We start from the raw sequence: 24,094 nt of genomic DNA on the forward strand, positions 1-24,094 counted from the left end.
TTTAAAATCAACAATCAGCTATTTATTTGTCCAACTCTCACGTTGAACAAAACTATTAACAAACTGGATACAGGCCAGGAGCAGATGGGTGGCACTAGTTTAGTTCGGGATCATGGACTGGTTGGTCTGATTCCAGGCTGCATGACTCCATAGCACGGAATGAATGGGGATCATCCCAAAGATGATAAAGGTTTCAAGCACCACCTTCGGCAAATGTGTGGACTCCCTCCAGATAACTGAGGGCAGTGGGGTACTGTGAGGGTCAGTAGATCAGTCAGCCAGCCAGTTCTTTCCAGGAGACTTGTCTCTCAAGAAAGGAAGTGGTTTCCTGTCCCATCAGCCAGATTATCCAGTTTGGATTAGGTCCTATATTTCCAACAAAATATGTAGACAGGGCAGTGTCTATAACAAATATGTTATTAAACTTGGAAGAGTGCTGAAGACATACACAAGGATGTTACCAGGATTCAAGGGTCTGTGTAAAAGGGAGAGGTTGGACAAGCTAAGATATTTTTATTTAGAGCATTAGAGACTGAGAGAGGCCCTGAGAGAAGTGAAGAGATCGTGAGAGGGTGAATGCACTCAGACTTTTACTCCAGGGTTGGGGAAGTGAGGGCTAGAGGGCATCAGTTTAAGGTTAGAGGAAAAAGAATAAAAGGGAATGTGAGGGGCAATGTTTCTTTTTACGCAGAGGGTGGTACACATATGGAATGAAATGCCAGCGGAAGTGGTTGAGGTGGGTCGATTAACAACATTTAAAACGACATTTGGACAAATACGTGGATAGGAAAGGTATGGAAGGAAATGGGCCAAGTGCAGGGAAATGGGCTTAGTGTTGATGGACAGTTTGTTCGGCGTGGACCATGTTGGGCCGAAGGGCCTGTCTCCTGCTGTGGGACTCTATGATTCGCATCTCTTTGTCGGTCCAACAGTTTTGAGTTTCCAAATGAACATCTCACTAAATCAGGCCGAATAAAATCCAATCTAATTCGTCAACTCTGATGCAGAGGTGCTGGTGTTGAATTGGGGTGGACAAGGTCAGAAGTCACACGGCGCCAGATGAAGTGATGAAGGAGCAGCACTCGTGAAAAAGCAATGCTCCTAAAGCTTGTGATTTCAAATAAACTTGTTGCACTGTAACATGGTGTCATGTGACTTCTTCAACTCTGGGTTTGTCTCAAACTTGATGGGATACTTTGTCCAACTCGGCATATTTTATCAATATTGCTTGGAGGAATTTTTTTGAAAGAATAGATTCCCTACAGTATGGAAACAGGACCTTTGGTCCAACAAGTTCACACTGGCCCTCCGCAGAGTAACCCAGCCAGACCCATTCCCCTATCCCTATTCCTCTACATTTACCCCTGTAATGCACCACACCTACACATCCCTGAAGACTATGGGACAATTTAGATGGGCCAATCCATCCTAACCTGCACACCTTTAGACTATGGGAAGGAAACCAGAGCACTCAGAGGAAACCCATACAGACGTGCTGGGGCGGGGTGGGGGCATCGTGAAAGCTACACACAGACTGTCACCCCGAGTGTGGAATTGAACCCAGGTCAGCATTGTGAGGCAGTGGTACTAACCACGGAGTCACCATGCCACCCCTGAGCCATGTAGGTGGGCTTGTTGGGGGGGGGGCGGAAGAGAGGGTGGTGCGAGTCCAGCACAAAACAAAAAAAAGCTCACTGCACCCACTGTCAGATTGGGCAGGAGGTACAGCCTTGGGGGTGACCCACAGCAGTGTCACTGGTGGAATCTGATTGTTGGATGCACTGGTGCCCCTGCTGGTGCCTCCGCAAGTTGCAGAACAACGTGAACCTCCGCCCACAGTCAGGGCAGGCAAACGGCTTCTCCCCGGTGTGAACCCATTGGTGGGCCAGCAGGTTGGAGGAGCGGGTGAACCCCTTCCCACACTCGGGGCAGCTGAATAGCCTTTCCCTGGTGTGGACCCGCCGGTGGGACAACAGGTCAGAGGAATTGCTGAAGGCCTTACAACACTCAGAGCAGGCAAAAGGCCTCTCCCCCGTGTGGACCCGCTGGTGTCTCAGTAGGGTGGAGGTACTGCTGAAGACCTTCCCACACTCTGGGCAGCTGAAGGGCCTCTCCCCCGTATGGACCCGCTGATGGGAGAGCAGGTGGGACGATTTCCTGAAGGCCTTCCCACACTCTGGGCAGCTGAAGGGGCTCTCCCCAGTGTGGATTCGCCGGTGGGTCAGCAGGGAGGAGGAATAGCTGAAGGCCTTCCCGCACTCTGGGCAGCTGAAGGGCCTCTCCCCCGTGTGGACTCGCCAGTGCGTCAGCAGGTTGGAGGAGTCGCTGAAGGCTTTCCCGCACTCATGGCAACTGAAGAGCCTCTCCCCTGCGTGACATCGCTGGTGGGTCTGGAGGTTGTCCACCCAAGTGAACCCTTTCCCGCATACGGAGCAGTAAAACGTCCTCTCACCAGTGTGTATATGCTGGTGGGCTAGCAGGACACAGGAGCAAGTAAAGCCCTTTGCCCGCTCGGGGCAGGAGAATGGCCTCTTCCCAGTGTGATTGCACTGATGAGCCGCCAGGACACATGGGACACGGAAGCCCTTCCCAGAGTCGCCACACTTCCATGGTTTCTCAACAGGTTGTGTTTCCTCGGGTTTCTCCATGGCCGAAGCTTCAGCTGCACACACACGTGTACAACCCCGCCATGAATTCTTCTTTCCAGGCAGTAGAGTTGTTTCAGGCTCCACACTCAGTGCGCTGCAACAGTAGGGTCTTTCAACCAGTGCCCCCGTACTCAAACAGGAACCAAAAAGAAAGCTTTGCTCCTTCTCACAGAATCATAGTTGAAAATTGTTGCGGTCCTGATGGACTGAGTAACTGTCAGACACTGACGTGAAAGTGAGGACTGGAGACGCTGGAGAGTCAGTCAAAAACTGCGTCGCTGGAAAAGCGCAGCACGGCAAGCAGCATCAGAAAAGCAGGAGAATCAACATTTTGGACATAAGCCCTTTATCTGGTGACTTTGAAACTTCTGTCTTCAGATAGTCTGTAAGAAAAGATTACAAAAGTCATCACTGCCAGTCCGGTTAAGAATGAGATATCAAGGCATTGACACTGACACCAGAGAGAAACTGTACATCTAGATGTGGCACATGTTAATGGCAAGCCAGAGTGATAGAGATATTAGGCACAGAAACAGACCCTTCGGTCTAATTCATCCGTGCCAACTAGATAACCTAACCTAATCTCGGCCGATTTGCCAGCATTTGGCCCATATCGTCTCAACCCTTCCTAATCGTATACCCATCCAGATGCCTTTTAATGTCATAATTGTACCAGCACCCACCACTTCCTCTGACAGCTCTTTCCTTAAACACGCCACTTTCTGCATGAAAGACTTATCCCTTAGGTTCCTTTGATAAGTTGTTTTGCTTGAACTTCTTACACTGCAATACGCCAACTTCTGTGAACAACCAAACTTTATTAAGTACAGTACAAGCTGTGGAGAAACTCTTAACACTCTTCGCAATGCTGGTACACAACAGTACCAAAAAAAAACAAATCCCTTAAACAAAGTAAAACTGAAACAGAGGCTTACAGTTGAAGTTAGAAGGGCAGAAGGAGACAATGTTAGCAGCCTTTCTCCACATAGACCACTGCTTAACTCACCCAAACGAGACTTCAGCTTTCAGGACTGACCACTCCCCTTTCATTGTACAGGTCACTTCTAAAACATAAAAGCTTTGGCCTCAAGTCTCATCTGTTCACATATAACCAAAAATGCCTCCCAATACCGTTTTTCATCTCTGTACTAAACCAGTCGCTTCAGAGCCCGGGTCTTTTTACCACCCCTCTGAAAAAAAACCAAGGACACAGCATCCTTGAGAAGAAGGACCAGCTTTTAGTAAAACGACCAGCTTTGTGACAGAGGGATATAGGCCAAACACTGGCAGGTGGGATTAGATTAATTTGAGAACATAGCATGGAGTAGTTGGACTGAAGGGACTGTTTCTGTGCTGTTTGACTCAGTAACTGTTCTGCAATGGTCTGAAAACCATTTTCTTGCCTTCCCCCATAAACATCCAATTCTTTGTTGTTCCAAAATCAGATGAACTCAGCCTTGAATATATTCAATGATCCCATAACTGCAGGAAGACATCCCCACTTCTGGACTCAATTCCTCTTGCTTATATAACACCTGCTTTGCTCATTACTTGCTGCACCTGTGACAACTGGCATTGACTGGTGTGGAAGGACGCTGAGGCCCCTTTATACACATTCCTGATGAAGGGCTCGTACCTGTAACGCGGACTCTCCGGCTCCTCGGATGCTGCCTCATCTGCTGTGCTTTTCGAGCACCACACTTTTTGACTCTGATCTCCAACATTTGCAGTCCTTTCTCCACATCCCAATATATCACCATTTAAACAATGCATCTCCTTTCTTCTGTTTACCCCCCAACAGGGAATGCTATCACTTCACATCGTGGTACTGCATTTTCCATGAGTTTGCCAATTGAGACACAGACCTGGCCCAACTTTTCCAGGACCTGTCCCCTCCATAAATTGAGATTGTGAGAGAGAGAGACAGAGACAATAGAGATGCCTCTGATTACACGCTCCTTCCGGTCCTCCAGGGCTTCCTATTGGTCCAACAAATGAAGATCACGCGCAGTTTTCACCGACAACCAGGAGCACGCACAGGTTTTGCTGACACCGGCGAACATGCGCAGTGTGTGTTGTCACCGAGGAGCATGCGCAAGACGCTCTGTGAAGTTGCTGGTGTGACTGACAGGTTTTGTGCCCAAATGACAATCGGAGACAAGAAAGGCTGGAGCCACATCGTATATTTATCCTGCGGCTCCACATTTTATTCCTTTTGCATTTTATTTGACTATTCATCTTTTCCTCAGGGTAGGGGACTCCCAAACTGGAGGGCATAGGTTGAAGGTGAGAGGGGAAGGATTTAAAAGGGACCTAAGGAGTAGAAAAAAAGTGTGAAAGTTAATTCCCCTCAAGAAGTGCCCTGTCCAAACCTGCACATCTTTGGATTGTGGGAAGAAACCGGAGCACCCAAAGGAATCCCACGCAGAGAAGGTGCAAACTCCACTCAGACAGTTGCCAGAGACTGGGATCAAACCCGGGTCCCTAGCGCTATAAGGCAGCAGTGCCAGCCACTGAGCCTGTTCAGAAAAAGCAGCAAATTATTTATATTAGGGTGAGAGGGGAAAGGATTAAAAGGGACCTAAAGGGCAACTATTTCACGCAGCGGGTGGTGCGTGGATTGAATGAGCTCCCAAAGGAAGTGGTGGAGGCTGGTACAATTACAATTTTCAAAAGGCATCTGGATGGGTATATGAACAGGAAGGTTTGGAGGGATATTGGCCAAGAGCTGGCAAATGGGCCTAGATTAATTTAGGATATCCGACTGGCACGGAACAAACAGTTTGTTTCCATGCTCCACTACTCTATGACTCTATTTCTACATAGTCAGAAATGTTATGACATGGACTGCACCCCCCCACTAATTTGAACACATAAAAGATTTACCCCATGTGGGAATGTGAAAATTCAAGAGGTAAGGAACTGTTTCTAAAAGTCACTATTTAATGTTTTATTTAATGATCTAGCACACTAACTTGCAAGTGTTTAAATCTGCTGGGATTTTTAATACCCCCAAATCTATTCAAATCTGTCTAAACCAGTTCAAATCTCAGATGAAAGCCCCCAAATTTTACAACACTGGGTGCAACCTCCCCCACCTAATTTAAACCAGTAACATAGAGAAGGCTTAACCCATGCAGTAATCTGTGAAAATTCAAGAACCAAGAAACTATTCCCAAAGGTCAGTATTTAAAGTAAAAATTAACAACTTTATTTATTAAAGCCTAACGGAGAATAATTAATTAACAACTATTTACAACTCCTTTCTCTAACCTATCTTCTAACTTCCCCTGTATGATACCAGTCCAATAAAAACCCCTGATTAAGATTTACCGAAAGATTCAAACTTCACAACCAGCCAGCTGTTAAATCTTCTCTTTGTATCTTCCTCTGTAGATTTGCTCTCCAGGTCGGTGTCGATGTTTTTTCTCTGCAGACTCCTTCTCTGGACAGGTAACTCTCAGAGTTCTCACTAGCAGCCTACATTTGTTGGTCTTTTGGCAGTTCTCCTGTCACTGTTCAACTGTATTTTTTGATTTTGTACTCCAAAGCATCAAATCATTTCACTGGTGTTAATATTAGATTAGATTAAATTCCCTACAGTGTGGCACAAGGCCCTTCGGCCCAACCAGTCCACACCGACCCTCCGAAGAGTAACCCACCCAGACCCATTTCCCTCTGACGAATGCACCGAACACTACGTGTAATATAGCATAGCCACTTCACCTGACCTGTACATCTTTGGACTGTGGGAGGAAATTGGAGCACCCGAAGGAAACCCATGCAGACACGGGGAGAATGTGCAAACTCCACACAGGCAGTCACCCAAGGCTGGAATCGACCCTGGTGGTGTGAGGCAACAGTGCTAACCAATATTCTCAAAATGCTAAATTCAAACTTGATTGGAATTCAGTATTTTAGGGCAAGATCTAAATCGATTGGCCAAAATTGAGTATGTTTTTGTCTCCAGGCAACCCAGCTACCTAGCTGTTCCACCAAATGTTAAATTATTACCTTGTTCAGAACGCTTGGTGCTATGTCGGGTGGTTCTGCTCACTTTTCAACTCTCTTGAAGGTAGAATACATCTCTACACCTTTAACAGAACCAATTTGTCAAGACTAGGAATCGGCCATTCGCCCCTAACAGGCGAAAGTAAGTACTGCAGATGCTGTTTCTGAATATGTTATTTTAGCTATTCTCAATTTGAAAGATCAGCCATTTCTCGTGCACCCCTATCTCCCAGGCAGTGTCATCACCAACCATTCTCTCTCTCTCTTCTCAGAAGAGCTTTATACAGCGATCAAAGAGAGCTCGAGGCATGAGAAAGTTTAATGGGAGTTGGAAGAGATACAGAATGGACAGGGTGACAGAGTGTGGGGCCATTGAGAGACTGGGGGGAACAGACGGTGGTGGGGGCGGAAAGGAAAGACTCGGGGGTCAAAGGGTGGAGGAAGACAATGAGGGCGAGAGAGAGAAAATGGGGGGCAGAGAGTTGTGGGGCGAGAGAGAATGGATGGGGGCAGTGGGTGGGGAGAGAGACAGCACAATTCCCACCTTCCCCAGGACTGGGGCAGTGTGCCATGAATTGGAACCTACTCCTCCCAGAGCAGACATTTTTCAATCCACATATGGCTAAAGCAGAAGACATATATAATCCCTGCAGGCCATTTCACCTATCAAATTCACACCGACCTTCCACACAGCATCCCACCCAGACTCATCAACTTACTCTACAGCCCTGCAGTTCCCCATGGCTAACCCACTCTAACCTGCACATCCTTGGACACTTTAGCACAGCCGATCCATCTGAAACTGCAGATCCTTTGACTGTGGGAGGAAACCGGAGCACCCAGAGGTAACCCACGCAGACAGAAGAGGGAGAACATACCAAAGTTCACACAGTCACGAGAAGGTGGAATCAAATCGCTTCTAACAATTCTCCCACACCTGCAAAACCCTGAGCACTATGGGTAATTTAGCAGGGCCAATCCACCCTAACCTGGGCAAAGAAAAAAATCACATGACGCCAGTCCACCAGGTTTATTTGGAAGCACTAGCTTTCGGAGCACTGCTCCTTCATCAGGTGGTTGTGGAGTATAAGATCATAAGACACTGAGTTTTCAGCAAAACATTAGAGTCATGCCACTGAAATGATACATTGAAGAAACCTGGAGTATAAAGTCTTTCATCTTTTAGAATGAGTTGCTGGTGTCATTAATATGTAAGTCCCAGAACTTCTTATAAGACACCTACTCGAGATAACTTAAGGCTTTATAAGAAAAGATGACAACTCAGCTCAGACAATGCATGAAAGGAGTGAGGCCAGAGTCTGTCTGTATCCCAGTTTTTGAGTAGGACTGGTTCTATTTCCAAAGTGGAATTTATAAAATATTTCATGTCTTGTCTGCCTGCAGATTGTGCATTTTTTGAGCAAAATGGAATGTATCTGCAAATACAAATTCACCTCATAGACGTGTGTGTGTGTGTGTGTGTGTGTGTGTGCGTGCGTGCGCGCGCGCACATGAGAAAAAGAGTCTAGTTCCATACTGTATATCTCTATGCCTATTGCATAACAGATGCTTTATTTCTGTTGATGTAAATATTGTTATAAATCATAGCTGGGTACTAATACTTAGATCTAAGGGAGAGACAATTCTTCAATTCGGGCTCTATAAGAATCCTGGCAGACCCCTATTTCTAGTTTACTTGCCAATGAACAGACACAAGCACCTATTTAATTCTAACTTTTCATCTTTTTTGTTATATTTTCTGGTATGATACTCTGTGTCTGGATGGTTGACAGGCTGGGAGACTGTGGGTTGGACTTTGATTGACTGAATGATTTATTGTTCGGGAAGGTGTCAAAGGAGGTTAAAGTTTCAGCAGAAATGAAGCAGAGCTGAGAACGGACAACAACTGTGTGGGAACAGGGAGATCAATAGAGGACAAAAAAACCAGGACCTGAAATCTGAGCTGACACCAGACTACCCTGTGATCAGTGCTTTGATTAGCAGGGTCAACCCTCTACCTTTACCTAGCTTCCCATTCGACTTGAATGCCACATCTCCCCTCAATATTTAGTGTCCAATCCTTGTCATCCTGAAGCCATGTCTCTGTAAGGAGTCCCAGATCAAAATCATTCTCTTCAATGTGTGCAGTCAATTCATTCACTTTTGTTATGTTGCAGCACTGTTACGACACGGGGTAACCCCCTCTGCTAAATTAAACCATCAACACAGAAATGATTCACCCCATGCAGTAATATGTAAAAGTTTGAGAGGCAAAGAACTATCCCAGAGGTAAATATTTAAAGTAAAAATTAACAACTTTACTCTTTATGTCCAACACAGAGTATTAAAACTCACAAAAATGCCTGGTTTTAGAGTTCAAAACATCGGATCATTTTATTGGTGCTAACATTATCAAAATACTTAATTCAAACTTAATTGGACGTTGGTATTTTGGGGCAAAATTTAAACTGATTGGCCGAATTTGAATTTGTTTGTGCCTTATGGCAACCATTTATTGAGATCGTGGTGATCTATCCATCATCTCAGCTCTTCTTACTTGCATTATCCTGAACCCTTGATTCCCTAAGGGGTGGGGGGCGGGAGGGGTGTATGAGCAGGATGCTCTTCGGAGGGGTCAGAATGGACTTGATGGGCTGAATAGCCTGCTTCCACACTGTAGGGCTTCTATGATCTACCGCAGTTGTGTTTGCCTCAGATCACAGCTCCCAGAATCTCCTACCTTCTGCAAATCGAAAGACAAATCACACCCTGCCCTCTCGTATGTATGTTATCTAAATGCTTAATCGTTTCTAGTGAACACAGCCCACACCTCCCTCTGCTGCCAGAAACCTTTACAATGCTGATGAAACAATACCATTCCTGCAGTACTGAAAACCCCAAGGCTTCTAACGATACCAGTTACACACAGCTCCTTCTGATGGACAGCATTGGAAATACAATGTTGGAGGCTGGCCGAAATGAGCAGTTTAAAACAAAAATCCATCTCACCCTTCACTGGGCACCCCAGTCAGCACACTGTCCTTACTGCTGGGAAGCCTTAAAGCACTTCACCCCCACAGTGCAATGAATTCCCACTTTCCACCAAACTCCTAGACGTATTTAGGTACTCAGTTGCTGTCTCACCAATGAAATATTTCATTGTCACTTCTTCTGCTTCCAGTAAAGGCAAAACATCTTTGAAAGCTGCTCTGAAAGTCCAATCTTCACAACACTTCTGCTTTCATGCAAGATGATTAATGTCATACAGCACAGAAACACAGCCTTCGGTCCAACTCATCCATGCCGACCAGATATCCTAAACTCATCTAATCCCATTTGCCAGCATTTGGCCTGTATCTCTCTAAATCCTTCTTATTCACATACCCATCCTGATGCCTTTTAAATGTTGTAATTGTAGTAGCCTCCACCACTTCCTCTGGCAGCTCATTCCAAACATGCACTATCCTCTGTGTGAAAAAGTTGCCCCTCAGGTCCGTTTTAAATCTTTCTCCTTTCACGTGAAACCTATGCACTCTAGGTTTGGAGTCGCCTATCATGGGGAAAAGATTTTGGCTATAAAACCTATCTATACCCCTTATCAAGTTCTGTAAGGTCACCCATCAGCCTCCAATGCTCCAGGGAAATTGTCCCTGGTGTATTCAGCATCTTCCTGTCGCTCAAACCCTCCAACTCTGCCTACATCTTTGTTAATCTTTTCTGAACCCTTTTAAGTTTCACAACGTTCTTCCAGAGGAGGGCAACTGGAATTGCACAGTTTTCCAAAAGTGGCCTAACATGACCTCCCAACCCCTGTACTCAATGCTCTGACCAATAAAGGAAAGCGTATCAAATGCCTTCTTCACAATCCTGTCTCCCTGCGATTCCACTTTCAAGGAATTATGAACCTGCAAGGACATTTTGTTTAGCATCACTTCCCGTTAACTATTTAAGTCGTGCCCTGATTTGCCTTACAAAATGTAACACCTCACATTTATCTAAACTAAACTAATTTTGCCACTCCTTGGCCCATCAACCCATCCAATCAATTCTAATTTATATTGAACTTCGTTTCCTCTCTCATCTCCTAAAAGCTGAGAATCTCCATCCCACACACACTTCCTCCATTCTGACTTTGCTGAACCTCATTCCTGCTGTAACATGTCCTGAAGGGTGTGGTTCATGCTGATTAACAGGCCCACACTCGGGGGAGGTGGAGATCTAATTCAAACAGATAGAACTCCGAATGGCCTGGACAGAGTGCACATGGGGAAGATGTTCCTATTGGTAGAAGAGTCTAGGACCTGAGGGCACAGCATCAGAGTAAAAGGAATATCTTTTAGAACAAAGATAAGATGAAACATTTTCAGCCGGTGAGTGGTGAATATGTGGAATTCATTGCTACGGAAGGCTGTGGAGGCCAGGTCACTGAGTAGATTTAAGATGGAGATAAATAGGTTCTTAAGTATCAAGGGGATCGAGGGTTACAGGGAGAAAGTGGGAGAATGGGATTGAGAAACTTATCAGCCAGAACTTAATAGTGCAGCAGCCCTGATGGGTTGAGAGGCCTAATTTCTGCTCCTGTGTTTCATGGTCTCTTGCTGTCCTGGACTAGGAGTGGGCAAATTGGGAGCAGGAATAGGCCATTGAGCCTGTCGAGCTGGCACCAGCATTGAACAGATCATAAGTAGATCTGAGTATACCGACGTAAAAGGTAAAAACAAGGACTGCAGATGCTGGAAACCAGAGTCTAGATTAGAGTGGTGCTGGAAAAGCACAGCAGGTCAGGGTGGATGCAGATACAGTTAGAACATTTAAAATACATTTGGATTAGTACATGAATGATGAAGTTTAATTTAAATAAGTGTGAAGTGCTGGATTTTGGAAAAGCAAATCAAAGCAGGACGTATACACTTTATGGTAAGGTCCTGGGGAGTGTTGCAGAACAAAGAGACCTTGGAGTGCAGGTTCATAGTTCCTTGAAGGTAGAGTCCCAGGTAGATAGGATAGTGAAGGCACCATTTGGTATGCTTTTCTTTATCGGTTGCAGTACTGAGTAAAGGAGTTGGGAGGTAGGTGATGTTGCAGCTTTACAGGACATTGGTGAGGCCACATTTGGAATATTGCGTGCAACTCTGGTCTCCTGCGCATCAGAAGGATGGTGTGAAACTTGAAAGGGTTCAGAAAAGATTTACCAGCATGTTGCCAGATTTGAAAAAAATTAGCTCTTGGGGGAGGCTGAATAGGGTGGGGCTGTTTTCCCTGGAGCGTCGGAGGCGGAGGGATGACCTTAGAGGTTTATAAAATCATGAGGCATGGATAGGGTAAATAGACAAAGTCTTCTCCCTGGGGTGGGGAGTGCAGAACTAAGGGTTTTGGGCAAACGGGGAAAGACATAAAAGAGCTCTAAGGGGACTCTTTTCACACAGAGTCGTGCATATATGAAATGACCAGCCAGAGGAAGTGGTTGAGACTGGTATAATTACAGAATTTAAAAGGCATTTGGATTGGTCTATAATAGAAGGGGTTCGAGGGATATGGGCCCAGGCCTGGCAAATAGACTAGATTAGGATAACTGGTAGGCATGGACAAATTGGACTGAAGGGTCTGTTTCTGTGCTGTACATCTTTATGACTCCAACATAAAAGGTTCAGAGGGATATAGGTTAAACACAGGCAGGTGGGTCCAGTTTAGTTTGAGAACATAGTCAGCATGGACTAATTGGACTGAAGGGTCTGTTTCTATAACTGATCTGTATTGGTCTTGCCTTCCCCCATAACCATCACATCTTTGTTGTTCAAAAATCAGATGAACTCAACCTTGGATATCTTCAATTAGGCCCAAACTGCAGGAAGGCGTCCCCACTTCTGAACTCAATTCCTTTTGCTAATATTCCACTTGCCTTACTCACTACTTGCTTCACCTGTCTGACAACTTGCACTGACTGGATTAGAAGGACGCAGAGGCCCCTTTGTTCATCCACACATCATTGCTGATGAAAGGCTCGAGCCTGAAATGTCAATTCTCCTGTATTTGACATTGAAAAAAGACCTGGACTAACTTTCCCAGAGTCTGTCCCCTCCCTAGATTCACTCCGTTTCCCTTCAGCTCCTGCACGTCAACAGCTCAAACCCAGAATGGAAAAGGGGTTGAGAAAAGAGTGTGTTGTACTCACAGATGTTGGACAGAGGAAGGAAGTTGCAGTCTGGGGTGAAGCTCAATCCTCTTTCAGAGAGAGAGGAACAGCAGCAGCAACTTCAGAAATTCGTGGTCCTACTTCCGCATCCAGACGATGGGTTTGCAGTGATTGGCAGGAGGACCAGTCTCCATCCGGTCCTCCAGAGCTTCACATTGGTCCATCAAAGCAAGGTCATAGAGTGTTTCCGCTTGTTGTGTGAGCAAGCGTAATGTTTTGCTGACACCGTGGAACATGCGCAGTATGTTGCTGACACCGACTAGCATGCGCAGTATGGAGATGTTGGCATTGATGACATTTTCAAAGTTAAAAATCACACAATGCCACGTTATCGCCCGACAGGTTTATTTGGAATCACTAGTTTTCAAAGCGCTGCTCCTTCGTCGGTTGGTTGTGGAGCAGAATCATAACACACAGACTTTATAGCAACAGGATTGCAGTGTCATGGAATGGAATATTAAACAACTTTAGCTGACCTCTACCATCTTTTAGAACGACCATGTTAGTTTTGATTCCTTCAATCCCAGAACTTTTCAAAAGTTCCGTTCTCAACATAGCTTTTAACAATAGGTGTCATCTCAATCAGATAATGCATTGAAGGTGTTAAGTCAAAGTCTGTCTGTGTCCCAATGTTAGGTCAAACAGATTCTATTTCTATCGTGGTATTACAGAATCTTACGTGTTTGAGTTTTTGAGCAAAATAAAATGCGATTCTGCAAGTACAAATTCAACCCACAAACTTTTATGTGTGTGAGTGTGTGCAGGAGAAACCGAGTGATCGTGTGTGTGTGACAGAATGTAATGGGGTATAAGTCTGTGAGAGGGTGTGTATGTGTGTGTGAGTGAGTGAGTGAGTGAGAGAGAGAGAGAGAGTGTGAGTGTGTAATGGGGTATAAGTCTGTGAGAGGGTGTGTGTGAGAGAAAGAGCCTTTGAGAGAGGGCATGTGTATAAGAGAGAGTCTGTGTGAGTGTGTTGGTTTGGAGGAGCATGTATTTGTGTGAATGCATGAGTGTGTGAGAGTGTGTGTGAGAGAGAGAGTGTGTGTGTGAGTGAGTGTGTGTGAGTGAGTGTGAATGTATATTATAGTGGGGTCACTTGTCGTGTGACAGTAACACAAGGTCCTGGTTGAGGCCATCTCCATGTGTATTGAACTTGGCTATCAGCCTCTGCCCAGCCACTTTCCATTGTTGCCTATCCTGAAATCTACCTTGAAGGATGGTCACCCAAAGGTTCAAGGCTGAATGTCCCGGACCACTGTAGTGTTCCCCGACTGGGAGAGAACACTCCTGGCTGGAGATTGTTGTGCAGTGTCCATTCATCTGTTGCTGTAGCCTCTGCTCGGTCTCGCCAATATACCAAGACTCAGGGCATCATTGCCTGCAGCGTATGAGATAAACAATGTTGGCTGAGTCACATGAGTACCTGCTGCACTCATGGTGGGTGGTGTCCCCACGTTTAATGGTGGTAATCGTGTCAACACTCTGATACGTCTTTCATCATCTGTCGTAACAGAGTTGTATCGTCTTGTCCTGAAGGCCAGGCAGTTTTCTGAGAACAATTATCTGTTTAAAGTTTGGCGGTTGTTTGAAGGCGAGAGGTGGAGGCGTGGGGAAGGTCTTGGTGAGGTGCTCATCCTCATCAATAATGTGTTGCAGGCTGTGAAGAACATGGCGTAGTGTTTCGGCTCCTGAGAAGTACTGGACAACAAATGGTACCATTTTGGTTGCAGCTCGTGTCTGTCTCCTAAAGGAAGTCATTCCAATTTCTTGCTGTGACACATTGGAAGTGGCAGTTGATGAGTTGAACATTGTATCCCGTTATAATGGGATCATGCTTGTGTACTTCCAAGTGTCTGCCATGTTCCTCCTCACCTGAACAGATCCTACGTATGCGAAGGGCTTGTCCAGAGGGGGTGGCTGTTTTAATATGTTTCACTAGAGAAGTGTAGCACTGTCAGGTTATCCGTGGGTTTGCGGTACAGAGAAGTGCTGAGATACCCATCCTTGATAGAGCTGCATGTGTTCAAAAATGAGACAGATACTAAAGAGTGTGGCGAGTGTGATGGTGGGATGAAACTTGTTAATATCACAGTATCGTTGTTTCAGTGACTCCTCACCATGGGTCCAGAGGAAGAAATGTCATCAATATATCTGGTGTATAGTGTTGCTTGGAGGTCCTGTGCAGAAAAGAAGCCTTGTTCGAACCCCTGCGTGAAAATGTTGGCATACAGGGGTGAAAATTTGGTCCCCATGGCTGTTCTATGTGTCTGGATGAAGAACTGGTTGCCAAAGGTGAAAATGTTGTGGTTGAAAATGAAGCGGATGAGTTGTAGGACAGTGCTCAGAGATTGGCAGTTGTTGGTATTGAGTACTGAGGCTGTTACCGTGATGCCATCGTCATGAGGAATGCTGGTGTAGAGTACTGACACATCCATGTATTCAACTAGTCCGTGGATGCTGAGCTTCTGGAAGGATTGGATCAGAAGTCTTGATGAATGCTGTCAGTTCACGGTTGTGCTCTTTGGTCAGATCAGCTGGCAGTTGCCTGTCGTGTTCCTGGTCAGTTGTTTGTACACTTCCTTGCAGAAGTCCATTTATTCCGGATTACTCAAAAACTGCATAAATTCATGTGAGATTCTAAGCTCCCACTTTAGAAATAGAATCAGTCTGACCTAACATTGGGACACAGACAGACTTTAATGTCTCACCTTCAGTACATTATCTGAGCTGAGATGACACCTATTGTTAAAAGCTATCTTGAGAATGTAAGTTTTAAAAAGTTCTGGGATTTACAAATGAAGGAACCGAAACTAACATGGTCATCCAAGATGCAAGCTCACCTGCACTCTTTAGCACAGCTGATCCACCCTAAAGTGCAGATCTTTGGACTGTGGGAGGAAGCCAGAACACCCAGAGGTAACCAACACAGACACAAGGGGGAGAAAATGCCAAACTTCACACAGACAGTCACCCAAGGGTGGAGTCAAACCCAGGCTCCCGGCGTTATTAAGCAGCATTGCTAACCACTGAGCCACCATCCCACCCAGTGCTTTGAGGTTCTGCTTTATCTTTGCAGCTTTTAACTTCTCATGCAGCCTCAGCAGAGGCTGTGTCCCGCTGACATTGTTGGACCACACCCATTGCACCTCCCTTTCCCACTTCTCCAGCCTAGAGCACAGCGGTTCTTGAATCCTGGCATCAGATTCTGATGCCATCTGTGCTTCTGCTGCCAACTGCAGAGAACGGAGGCAATCCCCGTCACTATTCTGTCCCTTATCTCCCCCTCCCTAACGTTGTTCTTACTCCCACCACCCTACAGTTAGCTCCTCTCCCCTGCAGCCTTCTCTCAGATCCCCTTTACCTGCCTGACCCTGGGCTCACACCCTCCTGACCCTGTCCACTGATCCCATCAGAAGGCTCTGTCCGGAGGGAAAGACCATCTCCCGGAATAAAAAGCATCTGATTAACTTTCCGCCTTGCCCTCCCAGCGTGTCAGCAACCTGGCTTCCAGCTCCACCTCTCTGAGCCGAAGGTCCTCCAAGTTGTGTTTGCCCTCGATCACATCATCCAGAGCCTTCCACCTTTTGCAAATTGAAAGACAAGTCTCACCCTGCCCTCTCCCGTGTCTATTGTGTAACTGCTTAATCATTTCTAATGGCTGAGCAGAGGCTGATAGCAAAGTTTGGAACCCATGAGGATGGCCTCCACCAGGACCTTGGGTTCATGTTTCATTACAGGTGACCCCACTACACTGTACACATTCTGTCTCTCTGTCTCTCACACACAGCCATACATTCTCACATACTCACGCAGGCACTCTCTCAGATATACGCGCTCTCTCAGATGCACACACACGTACCCACTCACACTCTCATCCACACACACATCCTCTCAAAGACTTATATTCCTGCACACTCTCACTTTCCCAAGCATGCACACACGCAAACACACACTCTCTCAGCCAGACCCACGTGTATGCACACACACACTCACTCTCATGCATGCACACATAGATAAGACCATGGGGTGAATTTGCATTTGCAGAATTATATTTGTAGATACATTCTATTTTGCTCAAAAAGTGCACAATCTGCAGGCAACCACTCCATGTAATATTTTATAAATTCCTACTTTGGGAACAGAACCAGTATGACTCAAGACAGACTCGAACCTCACATCTTTCATGCATTGTCTGGGCTGAGATGGCACCTCTTTGTAAAACCTGAAGTTATCTCGAGACTGTGACTTAAAAGAAGTTTTGGGATTTACATACTAATGAACTGAAACCTGCAACCCATTCTAAAGATGAAACACTTATAAGCAGTCGAGATTTGTTCAATATATCATTTTGCTTCAAATTCTGTGTCTAATTATCCTGCTATACAGCTACCTGACGAAGGAGCAACACTCCTAAAGCTAGTGCTTCCAAATAAACCTGTTGGACTATAACTGGATTTTTTACTTTGTTTCCAGTGAAGACAGCTCACCCCTTCCACTGCTGCCAGTAAACTTTACAATGCTGAGGAAACAATGAACCATCAGTCCTGAAAAATGTACGATTCTAATACTACGAGCTACACATTGACTGCTCCTTCTGATATAAGACATTGGAAACCTCGCGCGGAGATTGAAAGAAATTAGCAGCTTTAAAAAAAACCTGTTGGATCTCATAGCCTTCAATGTCTGAGTCCGATGGGAAGTTCAGGTAACTTTTTTGGGAACTAACTTCGTTGCAGCTTCAGATCATCCCAGCAAAAAGGTGCACAAAAAGTAGCTTTTTTTTTCAACACACACACACACACACACTCCCCTGCATCCCACTTTCTTCACTATTGGTCAGCTGAGTTGTCCCTTTGTAATTCGATCCTTGGTGCAGCCTTAGCCTGGAGGAAGTATTGCTTCACTCAGCAATTGCAACCCATAGCCTGTATGCAAGTAAGATTCGCCCCGCGCATTTGCAGAGGGGCAGTCAAGAATCAACCACACTGTTGTGGTCTGGAGTCACATATAGGCCAGACCAGGGAAAGGATGCAGCTGGGACGACTGAGTGAATCCTTTCCCACAACGGCAGTTTCCTCCCCTAAAGCATGAGTGAATCAGATTGGGGAGTTTGTTCCCCGAAAATGGTTTCATAATGAGATTCTGGACTCCAGATTTCTGACTGAACTCCAAATCTGCCATCAGCTTTGGTGAGATTCAAACCCGGGAGTCCAATGCAGTCGATAATGGCACTCGGCCGAAGCTCCTTCAATCCCCCTGCGATGGTCGGTGAACTCACTGATGTCTCTGCAGGTGGGAGGAGCAGGTGAAGCCCTTCCCGCACAGAGAGCAAGTGAACCGTCTCTTTGATCCTCCAAGCTGAGTAAGTGGTGTGAAGTACTGTCCTTTTCACAGTCACCGCACTGAATCTCCCTCATTCGGGTGTATCAGTATTCTTCCTGCCACACCAGTGTCCAAGCAGACAAAAGCAAATATTTCTTCTCGACTGGAATGGCTGCTGATATTCAAGTCCCACTGAATCAAGTGGCTCTGTCAGAAGTTGATGTATCTTTTGGTTTCAGATTTCTTTCCCCATGTCTTCCTGCAAAAGAAATCACGAAATAAGTCACGGTCAGTACAGTCAAATGAATATAACATCGGTGACAATTCCTTAGATTGCCAGATACCTGCTGATTATATATTATCCATGACACAGAAACCTGAAAACCCTCATTCAGCAAGGTAGCGTTAGGTATATAAAGAGGAAAACTTCATTTAGGTGACAATGACCTGAACAACCTTCCTACAAAGGTGCTGGAAATGGAGCTGAATCAAGGATATAAAAATGAAATGTCAAGGCTGCTTTAGGAAAGAAAGCCAGTAAAGTTGCCGAAAGACTTCCTGCTGACCTGTTAAATAAAAATGAATGCAAGAAATACAGGATGTAATTCCATTACTATATTAGAAGGTAAAAAATCATAGCCATGCAGCATGTACAACAGCGAATATCAGATATACACCATATGAAGCAATCATAAAATCCCTGCAGTGCAGAAAGAGGCCATTTGGCCCATCGAGCCTACTTCACCATTCTTTAAAGTCATGGCTGATCTATCCATCATCTCAGCTCTCTTACCTGCATTATCCTGACTACCCTAAATTCACCTACCATCCAAAATCCCATCGAACTGTGTCTTGAATATGCCTGCTTCTATTGCTTCCTTGGGCAAAGAATTCCATAGATTCACCACTCTCCAGGAAACGTAGTCCCTCCTCCTCTGCCTTAAACCTACCCCTAATCTTGTTACCTATTCTAACCCACCAGCAGAAAGGACGAGATAGGGTGAGTCTGGGTGGCATGCTGTTCGATGGGTCAGTGTGGACTTGATGGGTTGAATGGCCTCCTTCCACACTGTAGGGCTTCTATGATTTACTGCAGTTGTGTTTGCCCAGAACCACAGATCCCACAACCTCCCAACTTCTGCAAATTGAAAGACAAGTCCAACTCTGCCCTCTCACATGCGTGTTATCTAACTGCTTCATCGCTTCCAGTGAATAGAACCCATACCTCCCGCTGCTGCCAGTGACCTTTACAATGCTGATACAACAATGCAATACCTGCAGTACAGAAAATCGTAAGACTTCTGATGATACCAGTTACTGATTCACCGCTCCTTCGAACAGCATTGGAAGTACATTGTTGGGGGCTGAAAGAAATGAGCAGTTTAAAACAAAAACCCACCTAACCCTTCACTAGGCTTCCCGCTCAGGACACTTTACTTGAAACAATTCAACCCCACATGGCAACAAATTCCCACATTCCATCAAAATCCTGGATGTCCTCACTTACTCAGTTGCTGTCTCTCAAATGAAAGATTTCATTGTAGCTTCTGCTCCCAGTAAGGACAAAATATCTTTGAAAGCTGCTCTGAAATTCCAGTCTTCACAACAATACTTCTGCTTTCCTTCAGTCCAAATTGTCTGTGCTGGCCAGATATCCCAAATTATCATAGTCCCATTTGTCAGCACTTAGCCTATATCCCTCTCAATTCACCCTGTTACCAGATGCCATTTAAAATGCTGTAATTATACCAGACTCCCCCACTTCCTCTGGCAGCTCATTCCATGCTTGTATCACTCTCTGTGTGAGAACGTTGTCCATAAGATTCCTTTGAAATCTGTCCCCTCTCACCTCAAATCTATGCCCTCTAGTTTTGGACTTCCCTACTATGTGGAAATGTTTTTGGCTATTCACCCTATCCATGCTCCTTATGAACTTCTATAAAGTCACCCCTCAGCCTCCAATGCTCCAGGGAAAACAACACCAGCCTATTCAGCCTCTCTCTATAGCTCAAAACCTGCAACTCCTGCAATAGCCTTGTAAATCTTTGCCAAACCCTTTCAAAGGTTCACAACACTTTTCCTGTTGCAGGGTAACCAGAACTGAACACAGTATTCCAAAAGTGGTCTAATCAATGTCCAGTACAGGGGCAACATGACCTCCCAACATCTGTATTGAAATGCACTGACCTATAAAGGCAAGCACATCAAACACCTCCTTCGCAATCCTGTCTCCTTGCGACTCCACTTTCAAGAAACTATGAACCAGCACTCCAAGGTATCTTTGGTCAACAACACTCCCCATTAACTTTGCAGATCCTGCCCTGATCTGCCTTTCCAAAATCAACATTTCAAAATGGGGTTGAGAAACGTATCAGTTGTGATTGAATGGTGGAGTAGATCTGATGGGCTGAATGGCCTAATTTCTGCACCTATGTCATATGATTTGCTGTCCTGGACACAGATGTGAGAATTGGGAGCAGGAATAGGTCATTTGTTCTTTCCAGTCAGCACCAGCATTCAACAGTTCATAACTGGATATAAATATACCGGCATCTAGGTGGACAGGGTGGGATTTTTCTCACAGTAGCATCGGAGGTAGCGAGATGACCTTAGAGAGGATTCAAAAATCTTCAGGGGTATCGATGAGGTGAACAGCAGGTATTCTTTCCCTGGGATGGATGTTTCAAGGTTAGGGAGCAAACTTTGAAGATGAGAGGAGAAATATTTTAAAAAGACGTGAGGGGCACCTTTTTATTTTAAGACAGAGAATGGTTCTCATGTCGTATCAATGTCCAGAGGAGGTGGTGGATGCAGGTACAGTTACAGTGTTTAAAAGACATTTGGATAAGTACATAGAGTCATAGAGATGTACAGCATGGAAACAGACCCTTCGATCCAACCCACCCATGCTGACCAGATATCCCAACCCAATCTAGTCCCACCTGCCAGCACCCGGCCCATATCCCTCCAAACCCTTCCTATTCATATACCCATCCAAATGTCTCTTAAATGTTGCAATTGTAATAGGAAAGGTTCAGACAGTCTGGGCCAAACACTGGCAGGTGGGACTAGTTTAGTTTCAGAACACAGTCAGCATGGACTAGTTGGACTTAATGGTCTGTTTCTGTGCTGTATGACTGTAACTGTTCTACACTGGTCTTAAAACCATTTTCTTACCTTACCCCAAAACCCATCCACTTCTTTGTTCTTCAAAGTCAAATGAACCCAGCCTTGAATACATTCAATGACAGACCTAACTGCAGGAAGACATCCCCACTTCTGAACTCAACTTCCCTTTCTAATATACCACTTGTCTTGCTGATTGCTTGCTGCTCCTGTCTGACAACTGGCAGTGACTGGTGTAGAAGGACCTGAGGTCCCTTTGTCCATCCACACATCATTCTTGATGAAGGGCTCGTGCCCAAAACATTGACTCTCCTCCTCAGTTGCTGCCGAACCTGCTGTGCTTTTCCAGCGCCACAATTTTCAACTCTGACCTCCATCATCTCACTTTCACCACATCTCAACATATCACCATTTAAACAATGCGCCTCCTCTCTGTGTTTTTTAAAAACTCATCAAAGGCGATAGATTGTGTCACTGCATTTACCATGTGTTTGCAAATTGAGACACAGACCTGGATCAACTTTTCCAGAGTCTGTCCCTTCCCTCGATTCACTCTTTCCTTTCAGAAGTTGCAAGTTAACAATTGAACCCCAAAATGAAACAAAACATGGAAAAAATGGTGAGAAACAGACTGTTGTACTCACAAAAGAGGAAGGAAGTTACAGTCTGGGGTGAAGTTCACCGAGAAAGGAGCAGCAGCAGCTTCAGAGCTCACGGTCCAACCTCCACATTTCGACAATGGCCGGCTCTGATTGGCAGGAGGACCAGTCTCCTTCCGGTCCTCCAAGGTTCTTCATTGGTCCATGGAAAGGAGCTGACGCGCAGTTTCTGCGGGAACCAAGGAATATGTGCAGTGCTTTGTTGACACTGGCGGCCATGCACATTGATTGCTGACACTGCGGAGCATGCTCAGTGTGCAGGGATTTGTTACAAATTTTAAAGTGAAAAAATCACAAAACACCTGGTTATGGTCCAACAGACTTATTTGGAAGCACTAGCTTTCAGAGCGATGCTCCTTCATCAGGTGGTTGTGGAGCAGGATCGTAAGACACAGAATTTATAGCAAAAGATCAGTGTCATGCAACTGAAATGATATATTGAACAAACCAAGATTGCTGTTAAGTCATTCATCTTTTAGAATGGGTTGCAGGTTTCAGTTCATTAATGTGCAAATCCTAGATCGTAAGACACAGAATTTATGATCTTATCCTCCACAACCACCTGATGAAGGGGCATCGCGACGAAAGCTAGTGCTTCCAAACAAGCCGATTGGACTGTATCCTGGTGTTGTGTGATTTTTAACTTCGTACACCCCAGTCCAACATGGGCACCTCCAGATCATGACAAATTTCAAGTGTCCAAATGAGAATACGAGAGAAAAATACCAAAGCAATTTTTTGACGAAATGTTTTTTTCCCTGTGCCTTGACATGTTATTCCTTTTGCATTTTGTCTGGCTGCTCAACGTTTCTGTCTTTTCCCCAGGGTAGAGGTATTCCAAAACTACAGGGTATAGGTTTAGGGTGAGGGGAAAAGATTTTAAAAGATTTAAAAGACTAGGAATATAACATTCACCCCCTACAGGGCGAAAGTGAGGACTGCAGATGCTGGAGATTAGGGTCGAGAGTGTGGTGCTGGAAAAGCACAGCAGGTCAGGCAGCATCAGAGGAGCAGGAGAATCGACGTTTCGGGCAAAACCCTTCATCAGGAAATAGCCATGGGGAACTGCAGGGCTGTAGCATAATCGAGTGAGTCTGAGTGGGATGCTGTTGGGAAGGTCGGTGTGAATGGCCTGCAGGGATGATATGCCTTCGCCATGCTTATATTGAGTAATGGTTGCCCCAAATCTGCTGTGGAAAGAGTGGGTTCCAGTTCGTGGGACACTGACACCAGTCCTGGGGAAGGTGGGATTTGTGCTGTCTCTCGCTTCCCATTCTGCCCCTTGTCCATTTTCTCCCTTCCCACTGCCCCCGCACTTTCTCCCCTTTTCACACCGGACCCCAATTCTCTCCCCAACCCTCTGAACCCCAGTCATTCTCTACTCCCCAACCTCTGTCCCCTCTCCATTTCTCTCCCTTCTCCACCAGCACCATTGCCCCCGCCCGTCCTTTCTCGTGCCTCAGCCCTCTTTGATCTCGTGGCCGAGCAGAGGCTGATAGTCAAGTTTAGAACACATGAGGATGGCCTCAGCCGAGACCCTGGGTTCACGTCACACGACAGGAGACCCAGCTACACAATACACTCTCACACACACAAACCCATTCTCTTACATACTCACACGCTCGTACAGACCCTCTCTGATCGACATGCTGTCTCTCAGACACACAGTAATACATCCCCACACTCACACTTACGCATACACCATCTCACATGCTTATACTCCATCACACACACACTGTACCCAGCATGCACACGCACACACACGCTCTCTCTCATGCATGCACTCACATATAGAAGTCTTTGGGGTGAATCTGCGTTTGCAGGATTATATATTTGGAAATAGAACCAGTCTCACTCAAGATTAGGATACAGATAGACCCTACCCTCACAGCTTTCATGCATTGTCTGACCTGAGGTGTCACCTCCGTTTATAGAACCTTACGTTACCTGGAGAATGTGACTTTTAAAAAGTTCTGGGATTTACAGATTAATGAACCGAAACGTACAACCCGTTTTAAAAGATGAAAGACTCAACAGTAATCTAGGTTTCTTCAATATATCATTTATGTTACATGACACTATAATCTTTTATTATATATTCGGTGTCTTATGATCGTCCGCCACAGAAACTACAG

At 45.5% G+C, this 24,094-nt stretch overlaps 1 protein-coding gene and 1 long non-coding RNA gene across 3 annotated transcripts; both read right to left on the reverse strand.

Moving 5' to 3' along the window:
• On the reverse strand, positions 1-13,096 carry LOC140460940 (uncharacterized). Of its 2 annotated transcripts, none has more exons than XM_072555687.1 (2): positions 12,832-13,096; positions 1-3,031 (listed from the first exon to the last, which is right to left on the reverse strand). In XM_072555687.1, exon 2 carries the CDS (start codon positions 2,646-2,648, stop codon positions 1,707-1,709), a length of 942 nt encoding a protein of 313 aa, XP_072411788.1. In that variant the 5' UTR covers positions 2,649-3,031; positions 12,832-13,096; the 3' UTR covers positions 1-1,706. The 2 variants fall into 2 exon arrangements, with proteins under 2 accessions (XP_072411788.1, XP_072411786.1); XM_072555685.1 differs by lacking the exon at positions 12,832-13,096 and adding an exon at positions 4,285-4,568.
• A 3,787-nt stretch (positions 13,097-16,883) lies between these two features.
• LOC140460962 (uncharacterized) lies at positions 16,884-22,035 on the reverse strand. Its single transcript, XR_011954424.1, has 2 exons — positions 21,945-22,035; positions 16,884-18,433 (listed from the first exon to the last, which is right to left on the reverse strand). It is a non-coding gene; the product is annotated as an uncharacterized lncRNA (long non-coding RNA).
• Positions 22,036-24,094: the final 2,059 nt, after the last annotated feature.

Source organism: Chiloscyllium punctatum, chromosome 36 (genome assembly GCF_047496795.1).
Source record: "Chiloscyllium punctatum isolate Juve2018m chromosome 36, sChiPun1.3, whole genome shotgun sequence".
Taxonomy (NCBI): Eukaryota; Metazoa; Chordata; class Chondrichthyes; order Orectolobiformes; family Hemiscylliidae; genus Chiloscyllium; species Chiloscyllium punctatum.